The sequence below is a fragment of the Asterias rubens genome, chromosome 9 (assembly GCF_902459465.1).
Source record: "Asterias rubens chromosome 9, eAstRub1.3, whole genome shotgun sequence".
Taxonomy (NCBI): Eukaryota; Metazoa; Echinodermata; class Asteroidea; order Forcipulatida; family Asteriidae; genus Asterias; species Asterias rubens.
In genome coordinates this window covers 9,713,944-9,731,006 of record NC_047070.1, presented here as the reverse complement: position 1 = coordinate 9,731,006, position 17,063 = coordinate 9,713,944, and the positions used below count along the sequence as shown (strand labels likewise).

Here is a 17,063-nt window from a genome sequence, read left to right as displayed (position 1 = left end):
AAAAAAGTTTAACTTTTTACTTTTAATGGTCAGGAACGTTTCTTATAAAACACATAAGAATTGGTCACGTGATATATTGTCGGGATCCCGACAAAAACTAATTTTCAGCACTTTTTTTCACTGCTACTAAAAGCAGGACTTTTTCGAGCAATGGCTCAAATGAAAGCTTGTAACTTTCTCAAAACCCCCATCAAAACACCTATTGAATTTTAAATCAAAATTTTTGGGTCAAATCGGCCAAAAATCTGACATGGCAACTTGGCGGCAACCAACTGCAGTGCATACTACAGGACCACTTTGGTAGCACATGCCTGGGTTATTTTTTAAAACAATGTCTTACGATCCCCAAGTGCAAATACCTTTCTTCTTGGAGATTGTCTGAAACTGGTTGCCTGTTATAAATTGCCTTGTCTAAGATGGCCCGTACTGGTTGGCAAAGTGAGGGAACATCGTGTATTTTTCTATGGGGCCGATAGTGGCGTAATGCACACTTGTTTTTGTCAGCCTAGTTCAAAACTCCATAGCGTTTGCCAACAATAGTCCGGTGTGATTGTAATCAGCATAGTCCATGGGAAGGCTCATTGCCTCGATAGTCATTGCCTTGGTTGCATCTTGAATTTTCCCAGTGTTTCCAACTTTCTCTCATCAATGTGCCCTTTAATAATAAAATACTGCAGTACGTTGCGCTTCACAAGAGTAGACCAAAGTATGACAGTACACTAAGAAGTCCCCATGAGACGGCTTAAAGCAAGCTACCAACAGTAAACCAAATCGGTTAATCCTCCACAAAGCTTTCTCTGCTAAATAACAAGTTGCTGTAATATGAATGCAAATTATCATACCATCCCCCCAGGGAAGGAATGAAGAAGGTCCAAGTCCACATTCATCATGCATGATGAATGGTTCAATTTCCTTTTAGAATGCACTCAACACACTTGACGTCAGTATTAAGTCATTGCGATTTTGTAACAGACTGTGCCTCACTTTCCCTTTAAACGCTTACCCCTCAGGCAGGTTACCCACGTCGTCTTTCGCTGGTACTTCAATGATTATGATTTGCGTAACCTCCAATCATTAAGTCACTGCGATTGTGTCACCAGACTGTGCCTCACGCTCCCTTTAAACGCTTACCCCTCAGGCAGGTTACCCACGCCCTCTTCCGCTGACACTCCGCTGATTATGATTTACCTTCAATCACTCACCAGAGTAAATTGATCCTTGTAAAGAGCATGTAGTGTAAACAGAGAGTTCATATCATGACATGGATAAAATAAGGGGTTGTCTCTTCTGATGTATGAATAATTTACCGTTGAGAGAATATGTATAGCTTACTTTGTTTGCAGAGGGATGTCTTTAGCAACTGCCATCAAAACTCTTCCACATGAAGTACAGCATGAATTTTAGCACAAAACACCAAATGATTAAATATAACCATGGAAGTAGAAATAAGAGTTCTACCTCCATGATCTAACTATCCCAGACAGATCCCAGATGCAAGAAGAACCAATTAAAAAAGGTAAGAAGAAATAAGATTCTAATTTAGTTTTTACCCATACACCGTATCTGGTTTTTACCTTTACATCGGACATCGGTAAAACGGTAAAAACCAATTTTAGATTCTTTATCCAAATTGTATAAACTCACCTATTAAGATATTAGATCTTCTTGGTTGAAAACTGCTGTTAAGTACTCATGAAAAGTTTGTGAAATGTTCTCTGAAATACCAGTGAGATTTCTGTGAAATTCCAGTCAAGAAATGTCTGTGAACTGCCGGTGCAATGTCTTTGAAATGCCAGTGAAATGTCAATGACAAAGTCTGTGAAATGGTAGTGAAATGTCAATGACAAATTTGAAAATGCCAGTGAAATTTCAATCAAGTGCCAGTGAAATGTCTGTGAAATGCAGTGAAATGCAGTGAAACATCTACAAATGCAGTCAAATATCTGTGAAGTGCCTGTGAAATGTCTGTGAAAAGCCTGTAAATGTCCGTATCATTACTATGAAATCCCAGCAAGTGATTACTTAGGTTAAAGTGTCAAGTTACATTTCACATTTCCCCCAAAAATGCAAGTAAAATCCTCACACAGGTCTGCTCAGCAGAAAATAAAAAATAGAATTTTTGTTGGCGAAAACATACAGCACGCCAGACAGCCTGCTATATGATATCGCGTGGTGAATGAATCACCACACTCATCTACCCTATTCTCTGTTGGGTAAAACTTTAATGAAGAAAACCTAGTCGGGTAGCATTGTTCCATTATGAAAAGTACCCTGTACATGTACTTTGGCTTGTATAAGTGCAGTTTTGTGCTTGCAGTTGTCCAACTAATAATCAGTGCAATTGAGGAGTTTTACAAAAAATGGTCAACACCCTGGAAAATGTGATAAAAAGTAGGAGGGTTCATCAAAGAAAGTTAGTGTTTAGTTGAGTTTCATGATTAAAAGCTCTGTGATTGGGCCAAGTCTTTGGAAGATTCTAAAACTAGTCATCAACAACGATAGACAATGCCCTAATCTCACACAATCTTCGATGAAGATCCATCTCAAAGTCTTCATCACTCTGAAGTGTGTCTTTGTCTTCCAGTTGAACGGCAAGATCCACGTAAATCTTGAAGCACTCCGTGTAATATGTAACCTGTACATGGAACAAAACTTTGAGTTATACAACTTGCCATGGCCAAACACGTTTTGTATACTGTTAATTATTACCGTCGAACAGCATATTGCTTTTGGTGCTGGATATGTGGCATGTATGTTTTCATTGTGTTCTTGGAATCTCAGGAATTCTTTACATGATTTTATGAGGAGGGAGGAGTACTTCTGTACAAGGGGAAAATAGTGTATTTTTGGGGTGGGGGAAACCCCCCCTCTACCACATATCGAGCATAATATAGTATTAACATCTGAGTTTCCCCTTGGATAATTTCATTAACAATTCTTTCTGAAGTTCTACTTCTAGAAAATGTGGTATGTGTGAGTGTACTTTATGGTACTCTTTAACAATAATAGACGATAGCCGTGTTAGTAAATGCCCTACAGCACTCAACAAAATGAATAAACAACTAGATTTCCGTCTAAAAACTGTCAGATAAAACAAGAAACTTTAAGAATAAATCAAACTAAAAAAAGTACCTACAGATAAGAATAACAAAAGTTGTTGACTCATTTTACCCAAAGGGCAACTCATCAAGATCTCGTGTAAACTCATTTTGCATATGAGATCCAAGTACATAAATTCCTCCTCTAATGGAGAGCTCTGAAAGACAATTTTGTTATTAAGAGCTCTCCATTTATGGGCGACACAAGCATAAGTCAACAAAAATATGCACTTTTCTGAAACGATTACGAATGATTCACACAGCGTACAACATTAAGATGCAAGTCGAGAACGCGCCGGATTCTGACCATTTCTCAAGACGTGTGTGAGACCGAGTTGATATCTCTTAAAGTACAGTGGCCGATGAAAGTACAATCGGCCACTGTACTTTAAGTAAACTGCTACAAAGAGATGATTCACTGTAAGATTTTGTAAGTACCCCAGCTATTGAATGAACTATTTGTCTTTCCTTGGGGCCTACAAGCCACGAGAGCTTCAACACAACACTAGATATCATCCGCAGCCTGAATGACAAAGTAAGGATGGGGGACTTTTTAACGCCAAAGGGCACTCTTGTGGACGCACCGGATTAGTGTGGGATCAAACACTTGATCTGGACCTCAATTTAATTGCCAATATGCCACTGATCTTGTTACTACTGCTACTAGCTTTTGGTTTCATATCCAAAACCATTGACAAAACCATTGACAAAGGTCCAATAACTTTCTGACACATATCAAATCACACGGAATGAAGCAACAATACAAACACAAGGTTAAAGACACTGAACACTATTGGTAATTGCCAAAGACCAGTCTCCTCACTTGGTGTATCTCAACATATGGGTAAAGTAACTAACCTGTGAAAATTTGAGCTCAATCGGTCGTCTAAGTATCGAGATAATAATGAAAGAAAAAAACACCCTTGTCACACAAGTTGTATGCTTTCAGATGCTGGATTTCGAGACCTCAAATTCTAAATCTGAGGTCTGCAAATCATATTCGTGGAAAATTACTTCTTTCTCGAAAACTACGTCACTTCAGAGGGAGCTGTTTCTTACAATGTTTTATACCATCAACCTCTCCCCATTACTTGTTACCAAGAAAGGTTTTATGCTAATAATTATTTTGAGTAATTACCAACAGTGTCCACTGCCTTTAACAAGAATGCGCATCGTTATAAACCTTCTTGCTTTGTTTGAGAAATATGCGAACTGGTTCGCTTGAAAAGTAAATCAATGTGCTTACCAGTTAATGAAATTAAACCCCGGCTAAACATTTCATAAAGATGCTTAAATCAGACACTTGTGCTTAAGTTTCTGTTAAGCAAAAGCACCATGTAAGCAGGAAACCAGTCCCAAATGGTATATGTATGACCTGGTAGTTTGTCTGGTAACCTATTTACCGGTAAGCACAATTGTATTGTTAAGTGCTTTGCTGAATGTTGTACTCAAGCATTTTTTAAATTGGGCCCAGCTGTTCGAGTAGTTAAGCAATACTGGTGGTCTACTTAATTTTACTTAGCAGAAAAAAATATCTGTAATATGTTCTCCATAAGTAGCTCTATAAAATTGTGCTCAAGTGTCATTACTCAATCACTTACCAACTCAACAATGAGACTCCCTTTCATCTCTGTGTTGCAAACTATATTTCCTCATAAATTCTGCTAAGCATTGAACTATTACCTGCAAATCTCTTAGATTTTCTTTATTTATCAGTTAATGAACAATGAGGAAAACTGACTGAGTAACTAAGAGATGTTAAATTTGTATCGGGGATAAAGAATACTAATTTTGTTTTTGACCCATACACCGATGTGTGTAAGCACTGTATACTCAGTACTTTCCCGAGTCCTGTGAAAAAATATCACAGGCTCCTTGGGTGGGATTCGACCCCACGACCCTTGTAATTCTAGAGCAGGTGTCTTACCAACTAGACTACCGAGGTTGCCCGGTAGCTAGAGGCAGTTCAAATCCTATGTTTTGGCAGCGGGTACCGCAACGATATAAGAGATGACTGGGTACTGTTTTAAAATAATTTTGGATAAACAGTGAAATATACCAACATAGGGCTAACTGATCAGTTGCTAGTGCGCCGGCACGTTAATCAAAAGGTCGCAGATTCAAGTCCCACTGTAGTTAATTTGCCTTTTTTTTTTTACCCAATTGTTTTTTACTTAGCAGAAAAACACTTTGAAACAATAAAATCAGACAGAGTAATACCTGAGATTTGATGAGTGCCTCGAAGCAAGGCTGGAAGTATTCTACTCTTCCTTCAAAGAAACTAGGCATGGCTTCCATCAGCTCCTTGTGTTGCCTGTCATACTCCTCCTTAGCTGCCTCCAGATTCTTCTTACACTGAGGGGGAAAAATAATTATGTTCTTAAAGACACTGGACACTATTGGTAATTGTCAAAGACTAGTCTTCACAGTTGGTGTGTCTCAACATATGCATACAATAACAAACCTGTGAAAATATGACCTCAATCGGTCGTCGAAGTTGCAAGATATTAATGAAGGAAAAAAACACCCTTGTCGCACCATGGTCACACGAAGTTGTGTGCTTTCAGATGCTTGATTTTGAGACCTCAAATTCTAAATCTGAGGTCTCAAAATCAAATTCATGGAAAATTACTTCTTTCTCGAAAACTACGTCACTTCAGAGGGAGCTGTTTCTCACAATGTTTTATACTATCAACCTCTCCCCATTACTCGTAATCAAGAAAGGTTTTATGATAATAATTATTATGAGTAATTACCAATAGTGTCCACTGCGTTTAAAGGCACTGGACACTATTGGTAATCACATGTACTTTAAATATTGTTTAGCATAACAACTTACTTGGTAACGAGCAATGGAGAGCTGTTAATAGTATACAAATATTGACTGCTTCGAGTGCTATGGTTAAAACTATGACGCCTGAGATGTTCCCCGGAGCAAATCAAACAAATTTGTGCAACAAGGGTGTGTTTTCTTTCATTATTCTCTTGCGACTTCAATGACCAATTGAGTCTAAATTTTCACAGATGTTATTTTATGCATATGTTGAGATACACCAAGTGAGAATACTGGTCTTTAACAATTACCAAAAGTGTCCAGTGCTTTTAAACAGAGTAGTCAGGTTGGTGTAGTGGTATCTTCCCTTGCCTTCCAAATCTAGGGACCCCAGTTCAAATCCAACCTGGGGCACTATGTGGATTGGGTTTTTCAGTCCCTACCTAATTGAACATGTTTTCCCCTAGAATGTTTTTTGGGGGGGTTTCCCCAGGTAGAGTTTGTTCTTTGAAAAACTGTCTTTCTATATTCTACTACCGCGAAGTAGATTTAACGGAATGTTTGGGAGACTTCTCAGTTCTGAAAAGAACTGTTCTGCTTTTTAACTACTACCTGGGTGGAAGGTATAGAACCTTGGAGGGACTACTACTTTAGCTTATAGGATCGTAATTAACTACACTACCGCAGAGTCAGTTCTTAAATCGGTCTCAACGCTTCGACTAGCTTGCTCTACCTATCTACATGTTTAACCATAGCCACTTGATCTCATCTTGACCAATCAGAATGGATAAACTGGGAATTCGTGAATCTAACTAAGATAATGTTCTTACACTTTCAAGCTTGGCAAGATTTGGGCCAGTTCTTTCTCTATCCTGGTATTTTTCTAGTTTCCCCTGACAACGACTGTACTCCTGGAAAATGAAGAAAGAAAACAAAATATCAGAGTGAAGAAATAAACCAAGAAATGTATCTCAGATGATGTGATGCAGGATACTTTGTTCTAAGGGCGATGCAGTTTGGTCATTGATATAGGGCACCCCTATGACGAAATTTTACATTGGGGCACCAAGCCAATGACCAGAGGCATGGAGGCAAATGTGTCCACTGTCTCTCTGAAGAATCGAGTCTGGCAATGAATTGAAATTTGACAAGATTGAAGCCATATCTGGGAACTTGGGTAGTACCCCCATAACAAGTAAGTAAAACTCCATGCATTTAAAAATTGCAAATAATCTTTTTAGAAATAATATCAGCAGGCAAGGCATACACAGTTATTTTTTTATTTTCTATTAATTATTTTGTCATGAGATATTGCCTAACATCACAAGGCTAAGGGCTACACTCGACTGATTTTGGCTGCCGACCAAATCAGCTGCCACCAGGGGCACATTGCCGCCTATTCCTGGGGCTGAAACAGGGTTTGCCCCATTCACAGTCTGTAAGGATGTAGATATGGGTACTATCTACTAGGAGCTTGGCTTTTAGAGTAGAATGCACTACCTTCCCCATTTTTTTACAAAGCAGTTTTGGATAAAGCCATTATACACTTTCGGTAAACAGTATTGTCCAAGTCCCACACTACGTGTACCACAACTTATATATAAAATAACAAGGAGAAAATAACGGGAAAACCGCTTGTTTCCGCGCGTTTCGCCGTGTCATGACATGTGTTTAAAATAAATCTGTAATTCTCGCTATCGAGAATTTATATTGTTTATATGTTTTCTCAAAAAGTAAAGCATTTCATGGAACAATATTTCAAGAGAAGTCTTTCACCATTACCTTCTGTAAACCCTGTAAATTATTTGCAAATCTGTGAACTTTTTTCTTTTTTTCTGTACCGAAAGTGTACAATGGCTTTAAGTGCCTTGCTCAAGGGCTCAAGTGTCATGACCAGGAATCGAATCCACACACATGTTATATAAATGAATGATGCTAAGATGATTTATAAATACATGAAAACAACATTCATAAATACCTCAGACAGTTTCGCTTTTCCTATTGGGGGGGAGCACGTCATTGGGGGTGTTTAAAAGGTTGACAATGACCAGCTGGAGCTGTTTATAACCGGTTGTTTTTGGATTGATTTAGATGCATACTACTACGTGCACGAATGCATATCCGAAAACTGTCTCAGTCACGAAAATGCAACACATGTACAGAGCTCAAGGACATCGGAAAACGGATAACTTTTACAGAGTTTCTTACTTTATTACGCCTTTTAACCAAAAAAGGTATTTATAAAATGGGAATCAAAAGAGTAATGACTCTTTCTTAAACTGCCGTTTAAAACCTTGCAGGGTTGTGGCCAAGTGATAACGGCCCTCGCCTGCGGCTCTGGCCTTTATCTCACGGCCATGACCCTGGCGGTTTTAAACGGCAGTTTAAGAACTCGTCGCTACCATTTTATTTCCTTAATTTTGAATACTGACCTGTAAACACTGCTCACGTTTCTTGAGGGCGATGTAAAGACTGGGAAATATCGTACTGAATTTCTTCATGGGTTCAATCATCATACGAACTGAGTTTGCATTCTAAGAATAAAAAAGTAGAATAAACAAACAGGGCTAAGAGTCACTGCTGACAAAAAAGGATGAAACTGGGGTCCTGGGGCAAATTTCATAGAGCTGCTTAAAGGCACTGGACACTATGGGTAATCACTCCAAATAATTGTTCGCATACAAATTTACTTGTTAATGATCATTGGAGAGCTGTTGATAGTAAAAAACATTGTGAGAAACGGCTCCCTCTGAAGTAACGTAGTTTTTAAGAAAGAAGTAATTTCTCACTAAAATATTTGAATTTGATTTCATTACCTCATCAGAATTAGATTTTGAGGTCTCGAAATCAAACTTTTGAAAGCACACAACTTCGTGTGACAAGGGCATTTTTCTTGCATTATTCTCACGCAACTTTGACGACCAATTGAGCTCAAATTTTCACAGGTTTGTTATTGCATGCATATGTTGAGATACACCAAGTGAGAAGACTGGTCTTTGACAATTACCAAAAGTGTCCAGTGTCTTGAAGCAAATAAAGTAGCTAAGTACAACAAAATTACCAGAATGAGGTTACAAACCAAAACACCATGTCATATGTACAATTTGTGACTAGTATCATGCTCGTTGTTGCTTTTTAACAAAACATTTTTAAGCAACTTTTGTGCTTAAAGACACTGGACACTATTGGTAATTGTCAAAAACAAGTCTTCTCACTTGGTGTACATGTATCTCAACATATGCAGAAAATAACAAACCTGTGAAAATTTGAGCTCAGTTGGTCGTCGAAGTTGCGAGATAATAATGAAAGAAAAAATACCCTTGTTACACGAAGTCGTGTGCTTTCAGATGCTTGATTTCAAGACCTCAAATTCTAAATCTGAGGTCTCGAAATCAAATTCGTGGAAAATTACTTCTTTCTCGAAAAACTACATTACTTCAAAGGGAGCCGTTTCTCACAATGTTTTATACTATCAACAGCTCCCCATTACGTGTTACCAAGTAAGTTTTTATGCTAAAAATTATTTCGAGTAATTACCAATAGTGTCCACTGCCTTTAAGCATCTCTATGAAATTGGGCCCAGATGTAAAAAGGTACATTGAAATAACAGCAATTCCATCTTTTGATAACCCTTCCAAAAATATGGAGCAAATATTGTCCATGCAGGAAGAATAATCCCTGATAGGAATACACAATCTGAGAAGCCTTATTAGAATTAGAATCAGAATTAGAATTATTTATTCAGCCAACGTTAAAAAGTTAAAAACCTAAAACATCGGAAATTGTAGTGTACCTCGAGCTCTCCAGATTAACAATCACAAAATACATTTAAAAACATTGCGAAGAAAATACAAAAATAAAAATATATACAAATATATAAGCTACAAAAAGCAGAAAACAAACTAGTTATCATTAAAAGCACGAACAGCATGAGGATAAAAACTATCTATGAACCGCTTACTACCTTTAAAATGCTTAAGACGACGCTTAGAAGGGAGGAATTGGAAATAATCAGCTGCTGGGTGAAATTCGTCCTGCATTATAGACCTAGTGCGTTTACACATTCTGTCACTATAGATTGATTCAAGTGATGGCAGGCTAGCACCGATAATCCTCTCTGCTGATAAAAACTAATCATAACCACAATTCTTCAAAGTGAAATGTTTCTCAAAATGTTTTATTCCATCAAAAGCTGCTGTAGGCGTCTAACCAAAAGATGTTGTCATTATTTTTAAGAGTGATTACCAATCGTAGACCTTCCCTTTAAATCAGGAAAAATCTTAAGTAGAATTTGAAACTTTGCATCCATGCTGGAAACACAATAAACGTTTGTTCGCGGTAACACCATGTCATGATAATCTCGAAATGACTTGGGGAGGTTCTGCTTTTCTCCAGAAGACGATCTTTTCAGAACCACCCCAACTCATTAAGAGATTATCAATACTTCAACTATTTCTGTGACGTCAGTCTATTGTTGAAAGTGTAGATTACTTTTACCAATCTACACTTCGTTATGAATCTACACTTAAGTGTAAATTTGTAACATAATCTACAGTTGAGTGTAGATTCATTACCAGCTTTAGTAAATAGTTCAACTTAAAAATTACTGTCTTTCCAAACTGAAGATAGCAGGGAGTGCAACAAAACATAGCTGAAAATTTACAAAACATTTTCCAGTTGAGAAAAATCACTTTAGTATCACATTTTTTAATTTATTTTTGCTGAGGAAACCGACATTGTACTCGATAATGTTGCAAGCACTTAAGTATGCCTGCCTATATGTTTTGTAAAATAGTTGTAAAATGTGACCAACCGTCGTCTCACAACGTATACGAAATTAGATAGAAATTAGATAGACTAAGAGTATTGTTATCATTGAGAAATCCAATTCATTGAAACTGTTACATAACCAATGGAGAAAATAGTTCAAGTGTAGATTCTAAAGTGTAGATTCTAAAGTGTAGATTCGTGATTACAATGTACTCGCCTTCGGCTCCTCACAAATCTACACTTTCTTGTCCATTCTCTTTTAAAACATGGTGTTGCCGCAAACCTTTACTATAAGGACAAAATCTTAACAAATTAGAAGCCTACAAAGATGGACCTACCAGTTCTTGTGTACGAGACTCAATCTGACTGATGGACTTGTTGATTTGTTCCAAGCTCTTCAGCGACTCCTCCGTATTGAGAACGGGGCTTGCTGCAAGATTCTGACCGATGCGACACTGCGTCTTGGACAGCGCCCCCATGGCTTCGATACAGTGCTTCATGTCTTTGTATAACTTCTTCGTGGCCTCATCAAGGCTGTCAAGAAATTTCAGTAACAATAAGGAAATACAGTAACAATAAGGAAATACGAATAACAATGAATGGACGAGAAGTTTCCTTGCTGATTAAGGTAATGGATTGTCATTTTAGTGACAGACACTTCGCATTTATAAATGTATGCCATTATTGCTCCAGCACTGGAAGTCTGGAAAGAACTTATCCTACTGTACCCATAACCTTTCCAGTGATCCTTGGACCAGTTTAGGTTGTCACAACAGTCTTTTACAATGGTTTACAGGGTGCTGTGGTGCAATTCCTTAACATAGCACCATGTAATGGTTTACAGGGTGCTGTGGTGCAATTCCTTAACATAGCACCATGTAATGGTTTACAAAGTGCTGTGGTGCAATTCCTTAACATAGCACCATCTAATGGTTTACAAAGTGCTGTGGTGCAATTCCTTAACATAGCACCATCTAATGGTTTACAAAGTGCTGTGGTGCAATTCCTTAACATAGCACCATCTAATGGTTTACAGGGTGCTGTGGTGCAATTCCTTAACATAGCACCATCTAATGGTTTACAGGGTGCTGTGGTGCAATATGCCGCCGATCCAACCAGGAACACTAAGGCAAACCCCTTCTCTTTTCAATAAGTGCACTGGGTTCAGTTATGAGCATTACAGCCACATGGGACCAATGGCTTTACATCCCATCCAAAGGACAAAACAATAATGGCAAAGTGTCTTGCTTTTAGAGACACAAGTGTCACGACCGGAACTCGAACCCACACTCTGCTAATCAGAAACACCAGAGCTGGAGTCCGGTGCTATTTTCCACTCAGCCACGGCACGCCAAAGATTGTGGACAGACTTCACAGTCCAGAATTTTAAGGGACAAGCAAGATAAAATACTTACACCTCAATTTTGTGTACCTCTCGTTCAAATTCCTTCTCCTCCTAAAAAAAGTAACAAAAAGTATTAAAAATTAAAACGTAGCTTTGTAATCGTTTCAATATTATTGTTTGCAGTCTTTTATAATTATATTATATTATAATCAATATTTTTGTATTCATTTTTATTTAATTACCTCTTTTGAAATGACAGGAGGTGCCTTTTTTGGCGACGTCAGTCGACTGAAAATGTTCCTGTAAAAACAAATTAACAAGCACATTTTTGAGAAGGGAGAAACATATTTAAAGGCAGTGGACACCACTGGTAATTACTCAAAATAATTATTAGCATAACATCTTACTTGGTAACAAGTAATAAGGAGAGGTTGATAGTATAGAGCATTGTGAGAAACGGCTCCCTCTGAAGTGACGTAGTGTTCGAGAAAGAAGCAAATTTCCACGAATTTGATTTCGAGAGACCTCAGAATTAGATTTTGAGGTCTCAAAATCAAGCTTCTAAAAGCACACAACTTCGTGTGACAAGGGTGTTTTTTCTTTCATTATTATGTCGCAACTTCAACAACCAATTGAGATAAAATTTTCACAGGTTTGTTATTTTAAATGCATTTGTTGAGATACAGCAAGTGAGAAGACTGGATTTTGACAATTACCAATAGTGTCCATTGTCTTTAATCAAGTCAAGTGGCAAATACTAAAAGGTAGTTTTTAATGTTAATAATTGCAATGTGTCTCTTCCTGTATTCTTTAAATTGTTCAACTAAAACTATTTGTGCTGGACAAATACATTTGATAGGGCCTATCAACTTTGTAGAGGTGCTGGTCACCAGCTGTTCCTCCATGCCACTCACTGGCTTGGTATTTTTATCAGTTTTGCTTCTTGGTATCTTTATTTATCGATTTGTCTTTATATGTCACTGTAAAGCCTAATAAAACTTCACTAAACAAAACTAAACATAGGTTCAGGCCCTAGGGTGGATTTCACAAAGAGTTAAGACGAGTCTCATTTCGAGTTATGACGAGTAACAAGTCCTAACTTGGGACTAGCATTCAGCTTTTAATACCTCCTAGGACTAGTCCTAAGTTCTACGTGAAATTGACCCCTGGTCTTGGCCTTGGTACTACTTCAAAAACTTCCCACACTTTAAGATTTTCCAATGGAAATACCCTTATGAAATAATATGAAAATTACAGTGCCGTCTCAACGATGAAGCTCCAAGGCTCAATCCACAAAGCACTAAGTAAGATTCATCTGAAGATGAGTCGTCTCTATCACAATAGTCATTTGTACAATGACATCACACTTTGATCAGCAATAGGAGACTTTCCAACGCTAGGTGGCAGCAGACATACCGGGTAAGTTTCCATTGTTTACGTAGTTCTGAACATGCGCATAATTCTGAGAACAATGGATTTACCCGGTAAGTCTGCTGCCCTCTATCGTCCCAGAAAGTCTCCCATTAAGAGTGATTCACATTTAAGATCAATTTTAGCTCTTAGTGAACTCGAGCCCAGGCCTGTACTGTAGGTGGATTGCAAATTTACCAGCTCATTGCGATGATGAAAGATTGGAAGCGCTAGAAGTCCACACTATTCACCAAAACCAGTCTCTTCAATCTATGGCGACAATGGGTTGAATCGTCTTTAGAAACAATCTCGCTTGATAAAAGGCAATGACGTCTTCAGGCGATAACTGTGACCTCTCAGTCCAAGTGCAGAGGCAGAGCTCCAGGGGACGATCTACGAGTACCAACTCTCAGTCAGTGGAATATGACTACCAATCATTCTGCATCTTCATCCCTTGACTCTTCAACAACCTGAAAAACAAGGGGGAAAATATTAAGTATCAGACTGCCGCTTTAATTATCTCTCTAAATTTAGGTCAACTAATCATTCTTTCCTGTCCAGAACAGTTGACAGAATGTTTACATACAATTTGTTTTAAATCATTACAAAGTGAAGAATTTATAAAAAATAAGCAATTTTTAGAGTTGTACGTGGTCTCAATTGACTGAGCGCCCGAGAGTTCAGGCAACAATATAAAATGTCCCCCTTAAAGCCATTATACACTTTCGGAAGGAAAAAAAATAATAATAAAGTTCACAGATTTACAAGTAACTTATAGGGTTTACAGAAGGTAATGGTGAAAGACTTCTCTTGAAATATTATTCCATGAAATGCTTTACTTTTTGAGAAAACATTAAAACAATTATCAAATCTCGCTAACGAGAATACCGGATTTATTTTAAACACATGTCATGACACGGCGAAACGTGCGGAAACAAGGTATGGGTTTTACTGTTATTTTCTCCCGACTCGGATGACCGATTGAGCCTAAATTTTCACAGGTTTGTTATTTTATATATATGTTGTGATACACTAAGTGTGGGCCTTTGGACAATCCTGTTTACCACAAGTGTCCAATGGCTTAAAAAAAAAAATTCTAATGCCAATGGGTAATAATTACAGTTAAGAATTTAAATTAAGAATAATTACTGTTAAAGCCATTGGACCCTTTCGGTAAACAGTATTTTCCAAGGCCCACACTTCGTGTATCACAACTTCTATATCAAATAACAAACCTGTGGAAATTTCTTTTTTTCTGTACCGAAAGGGTCCAATGGCTTTAAGAATAATTATTCTAAAAAACAGAGATGATTAAATTTGTTAAAAAAGACTTAATGAGCTGAGCTGAGCCGAGCCCAGCATGATCAACACACAAAAAAGGTTCCAGTTTTGCCGTTTGGGTATTGAAATTTCATCAACTACAAGGCAAATACATGTTCATGTCCTTGAAATGATAGATTTATTTAAAATGTACAAAGTTTTTTTAGCTTTAAAATACCATGGGCATGGTTTTTCCATGGACTCTGTTCTCTACTCTGGAGAAAAGAAAAACAATAACATGCCCCGCCCCTTTCTTAACCTTCCCTTGTTATTGGATTTTCTTTGCTGCCGGTTCTTCGTCAGCAGAAACCATCATGTAAAAAAAAATACCATTCTGTTTAAACGGCGGTAAATTACTGAACAATTAAACTGGTAGGGTGACCAAAATAATTCAGCTTCACAATAATGAATTCTTACGTGTAAAACAAAACAATTTACCTTTTAAAATGGTGAAAAACAATCGACAAATTCTTCCCTTGTCCAGACCACTGACATTCGATTCTGTTTATCGACAGCTTTTAACCTTTGACCTCTAACTAACAAAAAAAGGCTCGTACTTAAATACAAAGGATATAAAATTATAGTGTTTATTTGTCATTACGAATGACTGTTTGTTGGGTTTGGTGAATACACACTATAATTTTATTTCTTAAAAGATGTAAAGATTGGAGAAATATGTGACAAAATAAGATATTTTTTCCACTACAAAAAGTCATTTAGGATGGTTTGGTACCCTGTCCGAAAACTCGGTATTTGTTATTTTATTATGGCAAGGTATCAGTCTATACTCCGACTACGTGACTGCCGACAACACCAACATGGCGAACCTCCAACCGATCCAAAAAGTGGCCAAGCTTGCCTTAGAAACTTTCAAATACGTCAATAAAGGAGACAAACATGTATTCCTGGACAAACTGGAGTCTCTGTGTGCCAGTGTGAATCGAATCCGTGCTGCTGATGTCGGCGTAGACCTTACCGCAAATGCCTTGCCACCGGTACCGGCCACCGCTCCGGTCGGCTACATGTTCATAGCGGAGAACAGCGCCGTGTCCATGGGTGTTTTTGTGGTTGAGCGCGGCTGTCGACTTCCCCTTCATGACCACAATGGAATGCATGGTGTTATCAAAGTATTATCCGGCACAATCCGGATGCACTCGTATGATCTCTTAACTGAAGATGAGGTGAACAGCATCAAAATCCCTGATTCATTGGCTCATCCCAATTCTGAATCTGATGAAGAACTAATGAGAAACCTCATCCCAGTTCGAAAAAAAGCAGAAGCTAAGATAATAACGCCAGAGAGTAAACCCTGCGTTTTAAGTCCGATGGAGTCAAACGTGCACTCGCTTGAGTCAATTGATGGTCCCGCAGCTTTCTTGGATGTTCTCTCACCACCCTATGATCCAGACACCGGGCGAGATTGCGTTTACTACACAGAAACACCCTTCTCCTCATCGAACTTGAAATTGAAGGAAACTCCTGTCGACCTGCGTTGGTTGCTGAGGATTCCGCAGCCATCTAGTTTCTGGTGTCACCAGCAGTCGTATCTCGGACCACCTGTCAATTTGGGACAGTTATAACAATCACATGCACGAGAAATTATATTATACCAAATTTTCAACATATTAAGCCCTAGACCCAGTAACTGGGGCCCTGTACTCCTCTTTTCGAAATTTTGTCAATATCGGTTGTCCTAGCACGACCGATATTAATGACAAAATTTCAAAAAAAGGAGTACAGCACCCCAGTTACTAGGTCTAACATAGCCCCAAATACTTTATTTAGTTGAGAGAGTTAACACCAACGACAAAGACAGACCTTAACACTGTACAGCTGTTGTCTATTTACATGGAAAACAACCTGATGAACCTTTGTTACTTATAAATCATGTCAATTAAAATAATCCAGGTCTGAAATTTCATCTTTAAGAGGGCAAAGCAAAGCTATTTGCGGAAAAGTTTCCGTATGGCGCCACCACTTTTTCATTTGATATGAAATAATATAGTATCTAATTTACCTCAATGAGATATCCTTTTTTGTAAAAATTAGTGAAAAAGTGGTGGCGCCATACGGAATGGTATCCCTATTTGCATATGCAAAATGGCTATTCCATCAGAAAACCTGAAAGGAAGTATATGGGAAACTTTTAAGGAGGCACCAAGGCCAAGTCCATGGGCAACAGCTAGAGGCCATTGCCTTGGTGTATTTCCAGACCTGATAATTATCAAACCTTGAGGAGTTACATGCGGAAACAATTATTGCTTAATACTAGTTCAACTGCCAATTGGCAAAGTAATGGTTATGTATGGCAAGACAGCCATATCCCACTTTTGGAAAAGTTTCTGTA

The 17,063-nt window shown here is 38.0% G+C and overlaps 2 protein-coding genes across 2 annotated transcripts; one reads left to right on the top strand and one right to left on the bottom strand.

The window, feature by feature from the left end:
• Positions 1-321: 321 nt before the first annotated feature.
• On the bottom strand, positions 322-15,221 carry LOC117294536 (bridging integrator 3-like). Its single transcript, XM_033776988.1, has 9 exons — positions 15,155-15,221; positions 13,595-13,866; positions 12,229-12,286; positions 12,057-12,097; positions 10,980-11,175; positions 8,304-8,405; positions 6,702-6,782; positions 5,319-5,453; positions 322-2,635 (listed from the first exon to the last, which is right to left on the bottom strand). Exons 2-9 carry the CDS (start codon positions 13,600-13,602, stop codon positions 2,483-2,485), a joined length of 774 nt encoding a protein of 257 aa, XP_033632879.1. The 5' UTR covers positions 13,603-13,866; positions 15,155-15,221; the 3' UTR covers positions 322-2,482.
• A 291-nt stretch (positions 15,222-15,512) lies between these two features.
• On the top strand, positions 15,513-16,698 carry LOC117294535 (2-aminoethanethiol dioxygenase-like). The gene has a single exon (XM_033776987.1). It carries the CDS (start codon positions 15,535-15,537, stop codon positions 16,294-16,296), a length of 762 nt encoding a protein of 253 aa, XP_033632878.1. The 5' UTR covers positions 15,513-15,534; the 3' UTR covers positions 16,297-16,698.
• Positions 16,699-17,063: the final 365 nt, after the last annotated feature.

Excerpts from the sequence above, each read along its gene's own strand:
- LOC117294535 (XM_033776987.1), top strand. The coding sequence starts at position 15,535 with ATGGCGAACCTCCAACCGATCCAAAAAGTGGCCAAGCTTGCCTTAGAA.
- LOC117294536 (XM_033776988.1), bottom strand. Across the intron at positions 11,176-12,056 it reads GAGGTACACAAAATTGAGGT|CCTTGATGAGGCCACGAAGA; the intron begins GTAAGTATTTTA and ends ATTTCTTGACAG. Across the intron at positions 6,783-8,303 it reads AACGTGAGCAGTGTTTACAG|GAGTACAGTCGTTGTCAGGG; the intron begins GTCAGTATTCAA and ends TTCATTTTCCAG.